Source organism: Panthera tigris, chromosome A2, assembly GCF_018350195.1.
Source record: "Panthera tigris isolate Pti1 chromosome A2, P.tigris_Pti1_mat1.1, whole genome shotgun sequence".
In the NCBI taxonomy this organism is placed as follows: domain Eukaryota; kingdom Metazoa; phylum Chordata; class Mammalia; order Carnivora; family Felidae; genus Panthera; species Panthera tigris.
In genome coordinates this window covers 128,480,200-128,499,903 of record NC_056661.1, presented here as the reverse complement: position 1 = coordinate 128,499,903, position 19,704 = coordinate 128,480,200, and the positions used below count along the sequence as shown (strand labels likewise).

Sequence of the window (19,704 nt, the reverse complement as noted above, 5' to 3'; positions counted from 1 at the left end):
ATTTATTATAATCAGACTAAAAGAAATATATTTAAAATAAAATATAAAATGCTAGTGCAGAAATAGAAACAGAAAATCAATTGCTTTGCATATATTAAATTACATGTCCCCACATCCATGCTGTACATTTTTAAAAGCTTTTCAAAAAATCTTTCTAATGTATGATAGCCTAAGTTTTTCTAAACCTTACTGGAAAAATCCTATAATTTTAATTTACTAGAATGTGTATGGTTTGATTTTTAAACAACATCAGTACCATTCAACCAGCATTTCCTTAGTGCGTATGCCAAACATATTTGTGCCTGTGTTGTGAGAGATATAAAAACGCAATACTTGACAATGTGATATAACAGTCAGCTTATAGGACAGGTGTTCTTAACCTGACTGCAGAGGAAAATGACCTGAGAGTATTCCAAAAATACTGATGACCAGGCCCCACCCTAGATAATTGAATAAGAATCTGGGGATTGGGGAGCAGAATTTTCAGAAGTTCTTGGACTGAAAGAAAAATGAACAACTAACATGTATTTCCATTCATTCATTCATCAACTACTATCTTCATAAATAAACATAAACCAGTATTAATTCACTGTCTACTACCTGCTAAGTACTGTGCTAGGTGCTGAAGAAGACAGATCTGCAAGTAGATAATAAATGAATGAAGGAGGGAGGGGAAAGGAAGGTGAGAGAGAGAAGTCTGAGCACACTCTGGCACAAAAGCAGCTGCTCTCTTGTATTTCAGGTTGAAATAAGAAAGTTATGACACATGCCACTTTCAAATCTCTGCTGATGAGAGTTTGCAGATAGAAGCTGAAGCCATCCAATTTTGTAGACAAAATGAGGAAGGCAGGAAATTCGTGCTGCAGGGTCCCTCGTCTCCTTTTCTGGGACCCCTCTTCCATTCCTCCTTATTACATATCATCTCCAGGTGCTCTTACGTTGCCCTTGGTGTGCAGGTCACAGAACCTCGTGGCTCTCCTGCAAAATTTCTAGCTACAGGTTCATCGTAGGAGAAGGAAAGTTAGAAATGTGAAGGAATTAGAAGAGCAATCCTGTCCATCCTTGCCACCTCCATACTCTCCCTTAGGTAATGCCTTTACTGTCTCAGTCAGCTTAGGCTGCTATAACAAGATAATGTAGACTGGGTGACTTAAAAATAAGACAATTGTATTTCTGACAGTTCTGGAGGCTGAAAATCTGAGACCAAGTATGCTGCTTGCTGTGCTTGGGGTCTGGTGAGAACCAACTTCAGGCTTTACACTGCCAACTTCTTGATGTGTCCTTACGTGCTGGAAAAAGAACTAGTTGTCTCTCCCACCTCTTCTTATAAGGGCACTAACCTCATTCATGAGGGCTCCCCCCTCATGACCTAATCACTTCCCAAAGAACCCACCTTCTACTACCCATCTTGTCATAATCGGGGATTAGATTTCGCATGAATTTTGGAGGCACACAAACAGTCTGTAGCAGCATCTCTTCTCTGGACCTCTGCAAAAATTTCTCAATTATCCCTTTTGCCACTAATGCCTTCCTCATCCATCAGGCTTACACATGGATCTAGAATTATCTTTCTAAAATGCATTTTCTCATCTGGCTTGAATTCATTGAATAGTTTCCTCATTGGCCATGGGATAATGTTCAAATCCCTTAGCATCTAAAATACCCCCATCCAGTTGTTTCCCAGCCTTTTTTTCTTTACTTTTGTCTAGATCCAGCATTGCTAAACTTTTTGTCTCTATTCCATTCCATATTCTTTTATGGCTCCATCATTTTGCCATTTCCTGGAGTATTTTTCCTCTCTTATGGCCTTACAAGACCCAGCTCAAAGTTTATCACTTCTGTGAAGTTTTTCCCTGGTCTCCCTTTGCCTTTTGTACATACCTTTAAATACATGTTTACCTCTAATCATATTTATTTAATTATTTGTTACATTTCCTGAAAGCAAAATCTTAAGCCTTATTGATCTTTGCATTTCTCTCTTCTTCAGTGGAACTGGCAAACAACTGATGTTGAAAAATGTTTCTCAAATGAATGTAAATGAATCCACTAACCAGTGTGCTCTGGGAATCCAGGGACCTCTACCTTGTGATACTGTTGTCTCAGCAGCAGTGACAGCAATCTTTTAAAAATGTACATCAAATCATGTCAACTTTCTGCTTAAACCCATCCAAAGGCTCCATGCTTCCCATAGACCCTAAAACTTGGCATGAAATCCACAATCTTTATTGGCCTACAGCCCCTTTGTTCTTCTTTGGGCTCATCTCTCCTCACCCTCCCCTCATGCACCTCACGTAGCATGCCTCAGCCACCCTGACCACCCTTCCTGCCTCAAGTAGGTGGGGCCTCCACCAGGGCTGCCCCCTGTAAAGGGTATTCTTCCCTTGGGAATGATCAGTTGTTCCCTCCCTCAACTTCAGGTCTTGGCTTGAATATCACTTCCACATCCAGGCCCTCATTCAAATCACATTTCCTTAGTATCACCTTAAACTGGTGACTTTACACATTTTATGGTGCTCATTTCCATGTGTAATTTGTATTTATCTATGTTATTTGTTTAATGCCTATCTTCTTTACTAGCCTTTATTTTCCGTTACAGCAGGGACCTTCAGTATTTTGTTGTAAAATGTATTCTCAGCATGGTGTCTGAGACTTACTTGTCCAGTGAATATGAATGACTGAGTGACAAGCTTTAGGATTGTATGTACTGTAGATATTTTTCTCTTCTTCTCCTCTCCCTTTATTTTTAATCCTGATCTCCCATACTTATCTAGTAAAGTAATGTTCTGTTGACTGTTTGACTGGCTCTCTCAATACCCATACCATTACCACTTTTGAATCACAATGGTTTTGTGTAGATTTTAACTCTCAAATGAATAATAAATTGGGATATTTGTTTTGTTCCTTCTATTTTTTTTCTTTTTTTTGCCCAACAGAGTTGAAGTTAAGCTTTTCTTTGCTATTTTTTTTAATGATACTTTGGCACGGGCAGTTATTAAAACATCTTAAAATCTATACTGTGAGATTACGAATAAATGCAATACTGTTTACAGTTCTTGCTTACTATCTTCTTTGTCTTGTTGTTGTTGTTATTAGTCCTCATAAAGGCTAACTTGTACAATCGCTAGCACAATGCTATGCAGACTATCTTGAGTAATCCAATAATAACCGTGCATTTTATCTTAGATTTTTTTTTATCTGATTCGATAGAGCTAATTTAGTTTTTCTAAGCTCTGGTTTTAAATCTAATTAAGACATCTTAAATTGCTCAATTTCCATTTGGGTAGCCTGCTTTGCCCATAATTTTCAGGTTTCAAGACTTCTCTAATGAATTTCTTCCATTGCTTTTCTGCAATTAAGCTTCTCTTCCATTAAGCTCTGTCAGAGTTAGTCATAAGGCAGACTGCTAACCAATCAGTCTCATTAATTAAGAGCAATATAAGATTTCTAAGAAAATCCCTTTGTATACAAGGTAATTTAGAGGAATGGCCTATCATTGTGCAAATGTCCACGTATTCTTTTCTCAGCAGAGCAGGATATGAGTAGTTTGGAAACCAGTTTTTTGAAACTTGATTCCTCACCTCATTGTCTCTCTGACCTCTCACAGTTGCCCCATCCCCACACCCCCAAAAGGTTAAAAACACAGTAAGCAGCCACATACCAAGATAGAGCAGGGGCATGAGGAAGATGGCATTTGATTTGCCCTTTGGCAGCAGGGTACGGCAGCACTTGGCAAGCCCAATTCTTCCTAGTTGAATATATCACTTGCACGTCTCAATCTGCCTCTGTTGTCCTGTGGCCTGTGAACCTGAACTCAAGCCTCTCTTTCAAAGGCATTATGTTACAGCACACCATCTGGTCAGCTGGCCCTGTATTCAAAGAGATTTGGAATCACAGTGTAGAGGAGCTAATTATGTTCAGTGAGTGTTTCATGATTTGCTATTCTAGCCAAATAAACAAAAATAAATTATTGAAATATTTCCTTTCTGTTCTTTCTGTTCAGCCGATTCAGAAGTGTAGGGGGAAAAAAATCCCCAAATAGTGAGAAAATTATTGGGGAAGCTGTTGAATCCATTTTGCATAACGGATCCTGCATATGTTCTAAATTGTAATCCTTTTGGAGTTGAGATTGATAAGAATATTTAATGTGTTTCTGCCCTATTTTATAGTGGATGGTTTTCATGCTAAGTGCTTTTAATGTATGTCTATACTGCTAATGTATCACTTGAGGCTAAACAGTTCAAAGCTTTGAGTGTATTTTATGAATTTGAGATTTATTGACCCAGTGTTTATTTTAACTAGGACATATTTATGTTTGTGCCCTTTTGAAAACCAGGCCATTGGGACAGAGGCAAGTTTTAAAATCTTACATCTGTTCTTAGGCAATTTGGTAACATGCTAATTTTTTTTTACAGTTACTTCTGCAAGTACTTAAGCACCTTTTGTTTGCCAGCTCCAGATATAATCCAGCTCTTGCTTAGTAGCTCTCAACTAAACATTAATTTTCTCCTAACCCCTAGTTTTTAAAAGAAGAGTTCAAGTGATAGTATTTCAATATTGTTAATTCCTTAGTATATCTATTGACATCATGTAAAATTTGATTTGAAATGCAGCATGAATGACAAAGCTATACAAGACAAGCAGGAAGCTGTAAAGCAAGCGTGAACATTTTCATGTAGGCGTAGTTGTCTAAACTCCAATTAAACTAAATGATTCCAGATTAGCCTTGCTTGTAGTCTAAAAATAAATACCTATACAGAAATTATTCTACTTTGTTGTAATCTATCATTAATTTTCATGTATGGATTTCCCTTTATAAAGGTTAAGGATAAGAGCTATCTCTTTTTTTTAATCATCTCATCTATTGTTTATATATTGATAACATATTAATGTCAATTAAAATTTTTAAATTTTATGTTCTTTTGAGAGTTGTGTATTATATACTTGTTAACCCATCTAATTTACCACTACAGCTTTAAAATCTAACGCTTACTGTAAATGTAAATGTGCTACTTTTTCCTGTGTATGGAAAGGACCCTTGAGTTAAATGAACACCATTAAGTAGTGTCCTCTTTGTTTGAAAGCTTAGTGTCTTTTACTACTAGAACACAGCCAGTGGTTTGCTACAACTAAATTAGTATCAAAATTGAGTGCATCCCTACCAAATTGCTAAAATGTATAATTTTTTAAATTCCAGATGATTTTAAAAATTCTATGGCAGCATCTTTTATATGTGGCCTTGTATGCAACAGTCTAAAAGAAAACAAATATTGCATATAGAAAATAAGCAAGAATTTTTTCATAAAATAAGTATGAAATTATTTGGGGCAAGGCACATAGCTTTTAATTACTCTTTCAAAACCACATTGCATTCTGAAGAGATTTTAAAGTCTGGTTAAAGGGTGTCTACGTACAGTTTCATCCTGTCGTATGTAAACTTAAATTATTCCAATCCAGCCTATAGGTAACAAGTCATCCCATGGAATGTTCTACCAGTCTTTTTTATAACCTACATTAATGTGACAGTACTATCACCTTCTCAAATGTATCTAAAAAGACCTTAGCCAATGATATCAGATGAACCACGGTTATCTCCTATACCAGATTATGAACTGTTTGAGAGTGAATCAATTTCTAATTTATTTTTATGGGTTATGGAGCCCTTAGTCGATTTTTTTTGCATATATATATGTGTATGGTCAGGATCCATAAGGAAATAGATGGCATGCTTAGTGGGTGTAATTGTGGAGTGTTTAATAAGGGGGTTATTTACAAAGCAGTGAGCAAGGTAAGGGGAACAACAGGACAGTGAAGCATTACTGGGGCAGCAATAGCAGGGAGATATTACCACGCGTTGGTCTGAGGGGCAAAAGTGGGGAGAGATCTGAAAGAGTTGTAGCTCAGGTGGTATCTAGAGGAGAGAACTGCTGGCAAGAGCTGTGGCCTTTAGAGGAGCCTTACTCGCCTTTACTCACCTTCCCACTGCTTTTCATTGGCTGGCTATTGGTTAAGCCCAAACAAAAGCCAGGGACAAGGAAGTCAGGCAATACAATCCATCAAAGTCTGCAGCTGCAAGCACAGGGCAAGATGAAGAAAGGCGGAGAAGGCGTGGATATAAGGGAGAGAGATATGTATGCAAACAAAATATCTAGCTTAGCGGATGTTGAATTAATGGTGAAGTCTTTCAATGTTTCAACTTAACTAAAATATATTTGCTTGATATAGGTTGATAGGTTGATAGGACAGGGACATTAAGTGCTTAAATAAATTTTATTGTACTTTCTCAAACCATTAATTTGGGCATATATATATTTGAGTACTTGAGTAAGGAGATAGCCATCGGAAGAGGTAGAAGGCCGGGGAGACATGCCCAACATACTCTTGTAGGAACTGATCTTTGTTGTCATAAATGTGATTTCTGATAAATCAGCACCCAGGTCAACAGAAAATGACATTTGTATTCACTTATGTTGAAAATAAATTAATCTTTCAGCATAAGCTGGATTAGTCTAACAGATTTTTTGTTTTTGTTTTGATTAGCTAAACTTATTTCTAAGCCCTAATGAATGATGTTTCTACTGATATCTGTCCATAACTAATATATATAAATAGCATAATTTTCAAATAACTAATGGAGTTAGTTATTTAGAAAAATCCGAGATCTTTTCTTCACTGAAGAAAAAAAATCTCTTTAATGTGAATCATCATCTCCTAATTTATTTTTTAAGTCTGGATTTTCATATATTAAGATGGTTTAAATCAAGGGATTTCAAGGCCAAACAACAGCACTGACAGAAATGTTGAACCACAGTAGACCTGATCTCTGAAGAATGCAGTGATAGTGATTGTGTTGTTATATCAGGACATCTTAATAGATCTAAATGTGGAGTATTCTTGGGAAATAAAATCAGTAGTTAGTTCTCAAAACATTTAAGGCTACGTTAAGATCCACAATTGAATGGCAGTCAGAGATTTATCCCTGTGATATATTTTTCTGACTCAAACTAACTGTTCAATGTTTCTAATAGAACGTGTAAGTGGAGTCAGTAAACAAATTATTAGGACCTGTAAAACCATAGATATTAAAGAGGAATAAACATTTCACAAAAAATACAAAGAACAATCCATTGGAGATGCATTAAGAAAAAATAATAAAATACTATTTCTCTTCATTAAATATTAAGTCAAATTCTTGATTGACAGGGGTGCATGGCTGGCTCAGCCAGTGGAACAGGTGACTCTTGATCTCAGGGTCGTGAGGTCAAGCCCTACATTGGGTGTAGAGCCTACTTAAATAATTGATTGACAGGAGAACATATATATTGTTTATAAATAAATTTATATTTATTTGGAATGCATGTTCAAGGATTCTCTAGGAGTATATGATTAAAGGCCCCCTTAGCTACTGACTGAACCTGATTATTTAAGGGGCTAAGAACTAGTGTATTAAAAATTCTAAGCACCATTTCTACCTAAGACAATAAGCATATATCCTAAGCCAAGGCTTGTCCTGGAAGAACAGTGGCATTTAATTATTTCAGAGATTTATTATGCAGAAACAATCTGAGTGCCCTTAGTCTAGGTCCAGAAGCAGCCTGTCAACAGAAGTCTTCCCTAACCTATAAGTTGGAATTCACAGGTACAAATTGAAGACTCTGTTGGCCAGGCCTTCCAGGTCTTTTCATGTCCAGACAATGCTGGACTTCCTGCTGGAAAGGAAAGCACCTTTTAGTCTCTACCCTCAAGTCCACTCCAGTCATCTTAAAGCTTCATTGAACTAAAAATTGGTTCCATCTTACCAAGTAGTTGGGGGTTCCTACATGGTCTGAATCACCCTTTTTCAGATTATATTATTGCTATTTTTAGACAAAGACAACAAAGGTTATTCACGTTCTCTGTAACCAAATAAAACCCTACAGAGCTGTATTAAACATTTACAACTTCACCATCCCCCCTCCTGTGTTGTTCCTGTGAATGACGAGTGTTAGGTGGTTCCCTGCAGCATAGCATTCCTTCTCTGTGCTGATATAAAGCTAGACACACATATAAATAGATTTTTGTGTTTTCCCTGCACTCACCTCTTTCCTTTGCCCCCATCTCACTCTCCACCCTTTCTCCCTCTACTTCCTAAACTGGAATGATACTATAAAATATATTCTGTAACTTGTCTTTTTAAATGTAGTGTATCATAGACTTTCTCTAGATGCCCATACCTATAGATCTACCTCCTTCTTTTTAATAGCTGTATAATATTCCATGTGGATGTATCCTATTTAATCATTCCTCTACAATGAACATTCAGGTTGTTTCTGGTTTTGTGCCACTACTAACAGTACTGAAGCAAATAATTTTATACACGGATCCTTAATGTATGCTCCTTTAAAAATGTACAAAAGTATCCCCCAACATGGGATTGCTGATTCAAAAGGTATGTACCTTTAAATTGTAGTGTATATTACCATACTGCTTTGCAGGAAGGTTGTAGTGGTGAACATGGCCATTAGCATTAAATGAGAGTTTCCCTGAATCCCTAGGTATCTTTACGTGTAGTGGATGTTATCCATCTCTTCCATTTTTTCCAATTTGATGGATAAAACAAAATAGAATTTCATTAATTCTTTATGTTTCATTATACCATATCAGCCACCTGAAATACAAGGACAATAAACAGAAGGCCTAGCATCATAGAGGTTTTTAAGGGGATTTTCAATAATTTACGATGCGTGAGAGAATTTGCCATGTGTGTTTATGCATGTACCTCCTCTCCCCAAATTATAACAATACTTGTAAATTCAGGCCTTACCCTGAGAGAAATTCAGGGAAACAACCAGCTGGAACGTATGAATTGAGTAGGTTGACAGAACAATGAGAATACAGTTTCTTCACTGCTTCTAGAGGACTTCCATCCCACCAGGTCATATATTTACAAAGAGCTCAGCTTCTCCCCACCCCACTTTATGCAATACTGACTGAGACTTGTTATCCTATTAACTCACCACAGGATCTGTAATTCATTAATATATGTCATTTGTAGGTGCTTCCAGATACACATGAGAATAACAATTGGGTGTTGCCCCAGGTCTAAATGTAATTACAGTGTTCAATTCAGCATATGCCATGCTCTACAAAGTCAATGACCCACCAGGGTAGATAGTAACCCCCCAATGTGAAGCATTTAAAGAAAGATTTGTTAAATGAAAAGAACAAGAGAAAATAGACCATGAGAATAACAAATAGGGTTATGAAAAGACTTCTAATCTTCTATTATTTAGCATTTATTCAATATGGTTTCATATACGCAAAAATAATAGATCTCATTCTTACCCAGTTGAATTCACAAAGAAAGGAAAAATGATTTAGGAAAAGAAAAACAGCTACTAAGTTTAGCACAAAATTATCTTTAGGAACAAAGGCAAGAATGTCATTGGAGAAATAATTTGAAATTTGTAGTCGAATAGCTTAATTTTTCTGGCTTTGCTACCTCTGGTCATTTTCTTTGGTTTCTGGTTGTCGTTGGCCCCAGGGTTCTCTACATATTTGGGGAGAACAGGCTGATGAGCCAGAGGCACTTAACTCCTTGGCATTTTTCTAAGAGTCTTTATTTGATAATCTGAGACTTCTTAGGACAAAAATTTTCACAGTCTATAGAAAGCTCTGCCATACCCCATATTAAATAGTGATCAGACCTTTTGTCTCAGGAAATAAACACCCTTATTCTTCAGCAGTCAATGATAGATAGTCATACTACTACTGTGCAGGCACATTCTTACATTATGTTCCCTAAACTGGGTCCTGGGCTATAGCTTTTTTGATCCTTTTGCAATAAGAATTTGTTTCGTTTCTCTTTTGTGAAGGAAATACTGTGTGCTAGAGGTGATTCATTGCCTGTTTTAAATACTTATTCCTTCCCAAGGTACTCTGATGTTGGCATTATGAGCCCAGATAACATGTCCATATCCAGGAAGAAATTTCCAAGTGAGTGCTTCCACCTGAAGCCCACCCCTACAGATGCCTCTCACTAATTGTCTCTAGTCTGTTCCTTGAGGCTGACTGGTTACCTCTTAAGTGTGTGGCCTACTACTAGGTAGCAAAAGGCACCTATGTCATGGAACCAGGTTCTGCTTTGCTCCATAACATTAGGGTCTCTGAAATCACCATCGCTGACTCTAATTTATTCTTCTAGTGCTTTCTGTAAAGTTTTTATTAAGTTCTACAGTTTTTGTTTTTGTTTTTGTTTTTGTTTTTGTTTTGTAGCAGGAGGAAACCACAACCATAGTCTACTTTCATGCCCTGTGCTGTCACATTCTACAATTTTCTCTTCCTCAACCTGGCTGGAACTCACAAGTTTTCAACTATATAATAAACATCAAACTACAGATGTTGTAATTCTTTGTTCCAAAATGTTATACTGGTGACACAGAAGCAAGATAAAGCTTTCTTCCCTTCCACAGTTGTCTTCTATTCTGTTATCGGTCTCTCTTATGATTGGTTGCAAGAACAGTGATTAGACACTTCCTTGCAGGACTAATTTGGGCTAATTTATATGCATATTATAGAGGAGGAAAATACTCCTTCCATCCTCTTAGGTTCTGTCACTGGGCCTGAGAATTAAACTAACATAGGGCAGATCAACAAGAGAAAAGCTTCAAATTTCATTGAATACTTTGATAGGCATGGGGGAGTCCTAATAAGAAAAACAAAGATTCAAAGAAGCAGTTAGAACTGAGAGCTTATATACTGTTTTTTTTTTTTAATCAAAGGATGATAAATTTGTAGAGAAGTGACAAGACATGGATTTGGGTTAGGAACAGTACATTGTGGGAACATTGCTAGGAACTGTATGGGGAAAACTAAAGAAAGAAAAGGTCTATTTTAATAGGTTTGTTTGTATAGATCCATTTTGGCAAAGATACCCAATTTCCAGTGATAAGAATGTTCTCTGCGTGGTACAGAGTGCACTTATCTCAAGGGATAATGTTAACCTGGTTTTGGGTACAAAGAGGGAGGTCAGAGAGCTCTTCCTGCATCTGTGGTCTTTGCAGTGCCCTCAGCTCAAAATAATCAATATGCCAAAGCAGTGTCTTTTGGGTGACATGTTCTGATCTCCTTTAGTACGTAATGTGTATGTAGGATTAAATCCCACTTAAATTTTTGTATTAATATGATAGATGAGTTCTGATTTATATCCAGCAGCCATTTCTTAAATTATAGAGAGCTGTGCTAAAATGGGAGAGACCTATACTAAAGCAGGAAACATACATCTAGTATATTTCTGTATAAGCCCTATTTTAAAATTACAAGTAAGATTTATTTATTATTTATAAAGAAGATTTGAGAAACCTTTAAAAATAAATTGCAGTAAAAAAACTAGAAAATTTGAAAGAAATTCAGAACAATGAAATTATAAGGAGAAAGGAGTTAGAAGCAACTTCAAATGGATTTATTAATGTAGATGAGCACTGAGCTGAATTCTGAAGTTATTGGCAGCCAAAGCAAAAAAGAAAATATTTTACTTTATCTTGACCTCAGTGTTTAACTAAAGAGAGCTTTCATATTTATTTAAGGGCCCTCAGGGCCCAAGCTGGTGGATGAATGAGAGAAGAGTCTGGGTGTGAACCAAAGAGAATTGTACAGCTTCTTTTTGTCCCATCCAAAGGAATTCAAACTGTAACAAAATCATTGCTGGCCGAATAAAACCAGAGGCAGGGACAGGGATAGACATGAAGTGGCAACTCTAGCCACAGTTGAAATCTAGAAGAAATGTATCATATGGGTCTGTTTGGCATTCTCTAACATAAAACACAATGGATAATGCCTAAGTTATTTTATTAAAAAAGCACAGAAATGGCCATTGCTTTAAAGGGACTTTCTAAAGTTGAACTTCTGAAAAAGCTGAGGATTTAATATTATCATTTTCCTTAGTGAATATACTATGAAGTCTCTAGAAATTGCATATGCCCCAAAGTGGCCTAAGAATGCCCCTAGGTGGCAGGACACACTTAATTAATAATACTTGGATTTCGTGATTAGAGCACTTCTAAGAGCTCCTGTTTTCCTTGTGCTGGAGTAAATATCTCCCATTCCTGGGAGTCACTAATGCAAAAAAACTTTCTACAGCCCTTGAGTTAAATAAGTGTCATTCAAGGTGTTTTGATTACGTCTTGTGTTTGAGGTTGGGAATGTTGAGGAGGCACTGGGCACTGTACATCACCTATAAAGTTCCTAGGGGAAAATAGATCAGGAAATGTACTGGAAGGAACAGAAAAGCCTCTTCTAATCCTTTCTCCTACTGTCATGGTTACCTAAAGTTAGCGTCTCAGATTAAAAAAAAAAAGTCATCTCCATGTTACATATGGTTATGTCATTTGAGTCTCCCTCCCTTTCCCACATTCTCTTACTGTTGCATAATTTCTGTTTTCCAGACTCCCTATGTAGAATTCTAAGTTGTGGTGCTTGTGAAGAAACAAACTTTTCACTATTCTCAGTGTCAAATTTCTGTGAAATCCCCGTCCAGGGTTCACTGGCAGGCCACATGAGAGAGACTCAGCCCCAGGTGACCGGGAAGGAGGTTGCATGGCACAGGGCTTGGGTTTCACAAGGTTCTCAGTCGACCAGTGGCAAAAAGACCAAGTAAAGCCATGAAACGTCACCAATAGTCCCCTTTTGGACAATGAAACAATTCAAGAAGGCTGGCTTGTCTGCTGAAGAGAGTGGTCAAACCTCTGACCACTGGCAACAGGACAAGGACTGTGTTAACTACTGGGAATCCCTGAATTCTTAGATGGCTTACTCTGCTCAGATATTACTTAGCAAAATACATGAATATGCCAGGGTAGAGATAGCGCTGTGCAAATACTGGCTGCAACAAGCACGGCAGAGTGGTTTTGAAGTCAAGTCAGTTTGGAAGCAAGGTTCTCAGAATCCAGCTGGGATCTTTAGATTCAATTAGGGTCTTTCACCGAGGCCTTCAGTAAGACTCAGAGTGCTGTTTGTTTCAAAGCTCAAAGCACTTTAGACCCCACCTGGAAGAAGTAACACCTGGGCTCCTCTCAATAAATCAGTGACCCCAAATGTCCAGAGAACAAATGAAGTTTCTGCAGGCTCTTTGTTGTATCTTTAGTGTGTGCTTATTTTTATACTTGATGTCACAACTCTTTATGGTTTTATTGAAATCTTTGTAGTGTCTTATAATGTTTTCTTTGCTATGTTTTCATTAGGTTCTTCATTTTGCAAACAAAATTTTATTTACCATCTTGGCTGCCTGCGACTTGTGGCTAGATGTGTGCTATATTTTAGGGACTATAAGGAAGTATGTTTGAGAGACCAAGAATTTATTCTCACAGTGTGAGAAAGAGAAATACTAACGGTGTCTTCCCAAGGTTCCCATTCTCCTGTTATTTAATCAAAGGCTCAGCAATTGCTATGGAAGCACTTTGCATATCGAATGAAGGTTAGTAATCACCTGACTTTAAAACAGGGAGAGGTATGTGGGTGGCTCATCAGTTACGTATATGACTCTTGGTTTTTGCTCAGGTCATGATCTCACAGTTCCTGGGATCAAGCTTGGGTTTGTGCTGACAGCCTGCTTGGGAGTCTCTGTCTCTCTGCCCTTATCCCTCTCACGCGTGCATGCAATTCCTCTCTCTCTCAGAATAAATAAATGAACTTAAAAAAGAAAACAGGGCAAGTAGCCTGAGTTTTTCCAGGTGGGTCCAATATAATCCCACGAGTCTTTAAAATCAGAGGGTGGGGGTGGGGGGGGTGGTGTACGGGGAGGTGTGGTTGATGAGGGAGGCGGAGAGAGAATGACTCAACCCAATGTCGCTGGCTTTAAAAAATGGGAAAGAGGGGGTCAGGAGCCTCTAGATGCTGAGAAGGTCCCCTGGCACTCAGCCAGCAAGGAAATATAAGACCAAGTCATCCAGCTATGTGGAACTGATTTCAGCCAACAACGTGAATGAGCTTTCAAGCGGATTTCCTTAAGAACTTCTGACACTTTGACTTCAGCCTTGGAAAACCCAGAGCAGACTAGTGGGGGCAGTCACTTCCACCTTATGATCTACAGAACTGTAAGATAGAAATCTGCATTGTTTCAAGCCTGTATTTGATCAGAGTTGTTTTAAGTTTGTGGTAACTTGTTATGGTAGCAGTAAAAAACTCATACATGTAAGACAAAATGCTTTGGGGTACCCCAGTGTCCAGAGTTACTTGATTTAGACTGTAACTGGTAAGGAAGAGAGATCTGTTAAGGGACGAAAGAGAGAAAGAGTGAAAACAAAGGAAAGAGGAGAGGTTTAACATTAAGAACAGTGAAAGCAGGTTAGCCTCCATTCTTTTTAAGGAGACTAACCCCAAGTAGATATTTGCATGCCTCATGGTATTAGTTTTTCACAGGACTGCGTGTGATTCTCATACTTAAATATTTCAATGGCTTTTATTGTTGTTGATACAGGATGGCCTTCTTTATTGTAAACTGCATTTAGTGCATTCTATTTATGTGTATTATGTACAGGTTTGTATTTGGAAAACTGTACCTGCTTACTTTAAGGAAAATAGAAGGGATCTTCGAGAATCTTTTGAGTTTAGATTAATTTTGCCTTACAGGCTGATTGTAGAAACAAACTCCCCTGTAAGATACACCGTTGTCCCACATGCTGCCTCCCCCAGTCACGGCCTTTGGAGAATTTGAGGTCCTAGAAGGAGGCAGTCCATAGGAGAGTGAAGCAGCCACACCCTCTGTTGCTAGAAAGACCCAAGATTCATGTACACGGTCAGCACATGAATTCTCTCATCTTTCTCCATACAAAAGTATACCATACGTTTCTCCTTTCCAGGCACACCACTAGTTACTTTACCGTTTTCTCACACAGAGTAATCTGAGGTGTTAGTGGTAAGTAATCTGATTCAATCTAGGTTCAAATTAGAGGATGAAGGAGGGGATGGAACAGCAAACACACCTGTGATTTTATTTCCTCCATGTAGCTTCCCCTTAAGTGCCCTCTTCACCAGGGAACAACAAACTGATGAAGATGAATTTCCTCATCCATTATAGACTTTGTGTTTGCATAATCTAGCTTCTGTGTTGCTGCTTTCTCAAATCTCTTTGTAGTTTTCTATGTAGGCTTCCCACAGATTGGCTCATTTTAATAAAAATACATTTCTTCTGCCCTCCACAACCTTCTGGAGCCTTCAAAGGTGAATTTAATTATACATATTAAAAGAAGAAACCAAATTCAAAATTTTGAGGATTTCAGTTCTCAGACCAAATTTATTATGTTCAAAGTTGTGTCTGGATAAAAGGCAAGTATAACATTGAAATATTAATCCATTCATGCCACTTAGTGATTTGAATTATTCACAGCTGCTTATGTTTCAGTTTTATAAGAATATGGCTTTTTATCTCTGCAGCCAATCAAATTGAAAGGAATCTCCTTTGCTTTTAGAGCCCTTACCAGTTGAATTTGTTTTAGTTAGAACACCCCCCTCTTCCTTCATACATTTTATGAGGTGTATTTATAAAGCGTTTACATTTGGTTGAAGCACTTAACAGAAAAACTAGGTAAATTGAACACGAACAGCTCAAGCAAAATGCTAGGCAACTATTTCCAAATTTAAAGTGCTTTGAAGCTGTTAAGCTGTTAAATCCCACTCCCCCAAGCTCTCCTTCCCACCAGAATATAAGTAGATGGTGTTGTACAAAATATTTGGTGGTGTCTGTTTTTAGTGTTCAGTCTACATTTTCTAAGCTGATTTGGGAGCTTAGCTCTAACCCCTTCCCTTTTTATGATATGAAGTCAAGGATCTTCTAGGTAGAGAATAAGCTTTTGAATTCTCCTTTCTTATTTGTAAAAGGGCAATAATATTTATCTTTGCCAGTCTCATGGGGCCAAGAAACTCAAATGATATAATACTCAAGGATATAAACTGTATATAGTGATGCAAATAAGAGATTAGTGACAATGTTACTTCAACAATGTTATGAGCAATAACTTTGTAGACTGACGATACAGAAGGCACAGAATTTATAATTGATCAGAATCCAGAAATCAAACATGATTCCAACCCAGAATATTATAATTATGTTCTAATCTTTATTTCCAAGCATTTAAAAAGTAATAATATGCACAGTGAATCACTACTTTGCACTTTTTGCCCAATTATTTCAAACATGTGTGTTGCTAAAATTGTCAATTTTATTGATTGATTGATTGATTGATTGTCCTGGGTTGCTTTCCCCTGGACAGTCTTAGCGTTTTACTCAGAATTGAAATTTACTTTTGAAGAGTGGAGCAGCCCTGCACCCTCTTCATTTGAGTAAACCTTTCTATTAATATCATCTAAGGTCACATTCATTTTTTATCAGTGTCACTCTTCTTATTTCATGATGGAATGAATTAGTAAAACCTGGGTAAACAGTTACTTTGCAGTGATTCTTTGGATTTCAGTAAGGGTTATTACTGATCATAAAATCTAAAGAGTGTTGATTTGATCAAGAAGTAGGTAACAGAATGGTAAAGCAGTCTGCTTGAGATCACATAGCTGGTTTTTAGCAAGGTATAATTAAAAGCCAGTTTTCCCAATTCTGGGTCTAATGTTCTTCCAGTATGCAGCGAGGAGGATACATAAAAGAAACACGGCTTACAGCAGCAAGCAGCAAACAATTGGGTTATATGTGACCCACTGCCTATGTTGTAATGTTTTATTGGAACACTGCCTTGCCCATTCATTTACATATTGTCTATGGCTGTTTTCATACTACAAGGGCAGAGCTGAATAGTTGGGTCAGAAACTATCTGGCCCGTCAAGTATACAATATTGAGTATCTGGTTCAGTACGAAAAAAGTTTGCTGATCTCTGTCTTAAAAGAAAGATGACTAAAAAGTCTGGTTGGGGTACTTTGTGAACAGTTTCTTGAGTTTACACATTTGTTTCTAATTGTAATTTATAATATGCTATTTGGCTATTAGACAAAATTGTCTGGCTTTCTCACAACTACAGATTAATGTTAACAAATGTGAGTATATACTTGCAAAAGAAGAGTCAGTACATATGTTCAGAAGACATTTCCCATTATATGGGGATTTGTTTCCTCTCCTCGTAATATATTCTTGAAAACAATGGAGATATTTAATTCAAAGTAGTGGCAACTTAGGCTGGAAACATGATAGCTGTATTCAGGTAAGTGAAGGACCATCCTGTAAATAAAGGGATTTGATGTATTTGTCCTTCAAGTTCAACTAAAATGCACTTTTGCTGGTAAACCCCTGATTCCCCTCCTTCCTTCTTTGGACAGAATTAATCACTCTCTTCTGTGCCTCCAAAATACTTTGTACAGAGTACTATTATGACATTTATCACACTGAATTACAGGTAGTTTGCCCATTTGTCTCCCTAGTTGATTGTGAAGTCCTTGGAAGTGAAGACAATACCTTACTCATTTTGGCATGCCCATCATGGGGCTCAGTCTCTGGCTCACAGTCGATCAAAATGCTTGATGAATGAACATTAAAATCTGAGAGGGCAAAGTGAAGACCAGAGTGACATTTTATTACAAAGAACTTTGCCACAGTACTGGCAACTGATAGAAAGATGTCCTAAGCTGCTAAGATGTCCTCAGAGACCAGAACTTGAGGTTAGAATGCCCAGGTTTGAATTTTAGCTGTGCTGTTTACTGTTTGTCTTTGGGTAGATTCCCTAATGTTTACACCTCAGTTTTCTCTCCTTTGAAGTGGTGGTGATAGAAGCAGCAAATAGTTTTCTAGGTATGGTCTGTAGAATCCTGAGGATTCCCAAGATCCTTTTAAGAAATGTGTGAAGTCCAAACTATTTTTGTAAGACCTTGTTTGCCTTTTTCACTGAACTTCATTGGCAGTGCAAAAGCCATTGTAGGAAAACTACTGGTACCTTAGCACAAATAAAGAAAGCAAGTTAAAATAGTAGTAATTACTTTCTTTTTCATCATATACTTACAGAAAAAAATGACATTTCATTTAAGAATGACCTTGATGGAGTAAAATTAGTAGTGAAGTTTCAACCTTTGTGTACAGTGTCCTTTTAAATATTTTGTGTGATGAAATGGGAAGTATGTATAAATCAGTTTTGCCACATTTTGAAGTACAGTTGCTGTCTTGAAAAGTACTTGTACTATTGAGTTGCCAGCTGAACTAGCCTCTGTTTTACATGTAATACCACTTTTACTTGGAAGAGTCATTTGGAAGAATCCAGGCTTTGGCATTTGGCAGTTATCTTCTCAAAAGTTAATGAAGTGAACTTATTACTTCAAGGAAAACAACTAATAATACTTGTAGCCAATGAGAGAATTAAGCTGTTTGGCAATACTTTGAATTTTGGAAAATTTGTATTTTCCACCATGAGCTTGAGAGGCTTCTCAGTATTTAGACTGTTCTTAAGAGATTGGCAGTGATGTAAATGGGATTTTCGAATATCGTATAATAAGACAATACTTGGAAGATTTACCTAACTTAAGGAACTGGTATTTTCCAAATGAGCAGTGCATGATGTTAGAAAATCCGCACGAGTCAAGATCCATTGAAAGTACAATATGGATGTACCTCAACCAATAGAGTTAAGGTAAGAGTCATTATATTAAGGGTTTTGATAGGGTTTCAGATTTTACATTGCATAGAATACTTTAGAAAATACTGCTGTCATGTTTTGGTGTGGTATCAAAGAAGAGCATGTGCAGAGTTCCCCATCCCCCCCCTCTTGAAACTACATACTTGCTATGTGAGGCCACTTTTCTCCAGTACTTCAAGCAAAACAACATACTGCAACAGACTGAATGCTAGAGCAGATAGGGAAATCCAGATGTGTTCTATGAAGGCTGACAAAAAAATGTAAAACAAAGCTGTTCGCACTAATTTTTTTGTTTGCTTTGACTAGGTTACTTAATTTATGAACCTGAGTTGAGAATTCAGATTACAGTTATCATAAAAATGGGTTTTCATTTTCATTTTGGGCAAATACTTAATTTCTCACTTAAAAAAAAAAAAAGGCTTATTCATTTTTGTGAGAGAAAGCGTGAGTGGGGGAGTGGCCAGACAGAGATGGGGACGGGGATCACAAGCATTCTCTTAAATTTCGGGTAAGAGTATAAATTTGTACTAACTCTTTGGAATTAATTTGGCAATATCTGTCAAAACTTAAATTCATGTGGTCATTGAGTCAACAATATAATACACTGTTGTTTGTAATAGCCAAACAAAAAAATGGCTCTAAAAGTACAAGACAGTAGAGGCAGGTTAAATAAGTACATCTCTAAAGTGAAGTAGCTTATATTTTGCAGGCATTAAAAATAGGTATTTATGTGGAACTATGAAAATATTTTCAAGATTCTAAAATATGAAAGTATTTTTTAAAGATCCAGAAAATTTTTAGCAAGATTACATTGTACATATAATTTGCATTTTTCTGTTTATAGAGCTAAATGCCCAGAAACTAGGAACCAGAGTTATATTAGGGAAACAGTGATGAAAGATCGAGGAAGAGGGGCGCCTGGGTGGATCAGTTGGTTGGGCAACTGACTTCAGCTCAGGTCATGGTCTCGCAGTTCGTGGGTTTGAGCCCCGGGTCGGTCTCTCTGCTGACAGCTCAGAGCCTGGAGCCTGCTTCGGATTCTGTGGCTTCCCCTCTCTCTGCCCCTTCCCTGCTCACACTCTGTGTCTCTGTCTCTCAATAATAAATAAA

The 19,704-nt window shown here is 37.3% G+C and overlaps 1 protein-coding gene across 7 annotated transcripts in view; it reads left to right on the top strand.

Moving 5' to 3' along the window:
- IMMP2L (inner mitochondrial membrane peptidase subunit 2) overlaps positions 1 to 19,704 on the top strand; it is an 881,848-nt gene that overhangs the window by 713,592 nt on the left and 148,552 nt on the right. For 6 of the 7 annotated variants that reach the window (XM_042970161.1, XM_042970156.1, XM_042970165.1 and 3 more), the window contains one exon: positions 10,252 to 11,016. The exons of the other annotated variant lie outside the window; for it this stretch is intronic. In XM_042970161.1, the coding sequence (XP_042826095.1) occupies positions 10,252 to 10,383 (132 nt within the window). In that variant the 3' untranslated portion in view covers positions 10,384 to 11,016. Of the gene's footprint in view, positions 1 to 10,251; positions 11,017 to 19,704 lie in introns of those variants that run through there. 7 annotated transcript variants of the gene reach the window in all.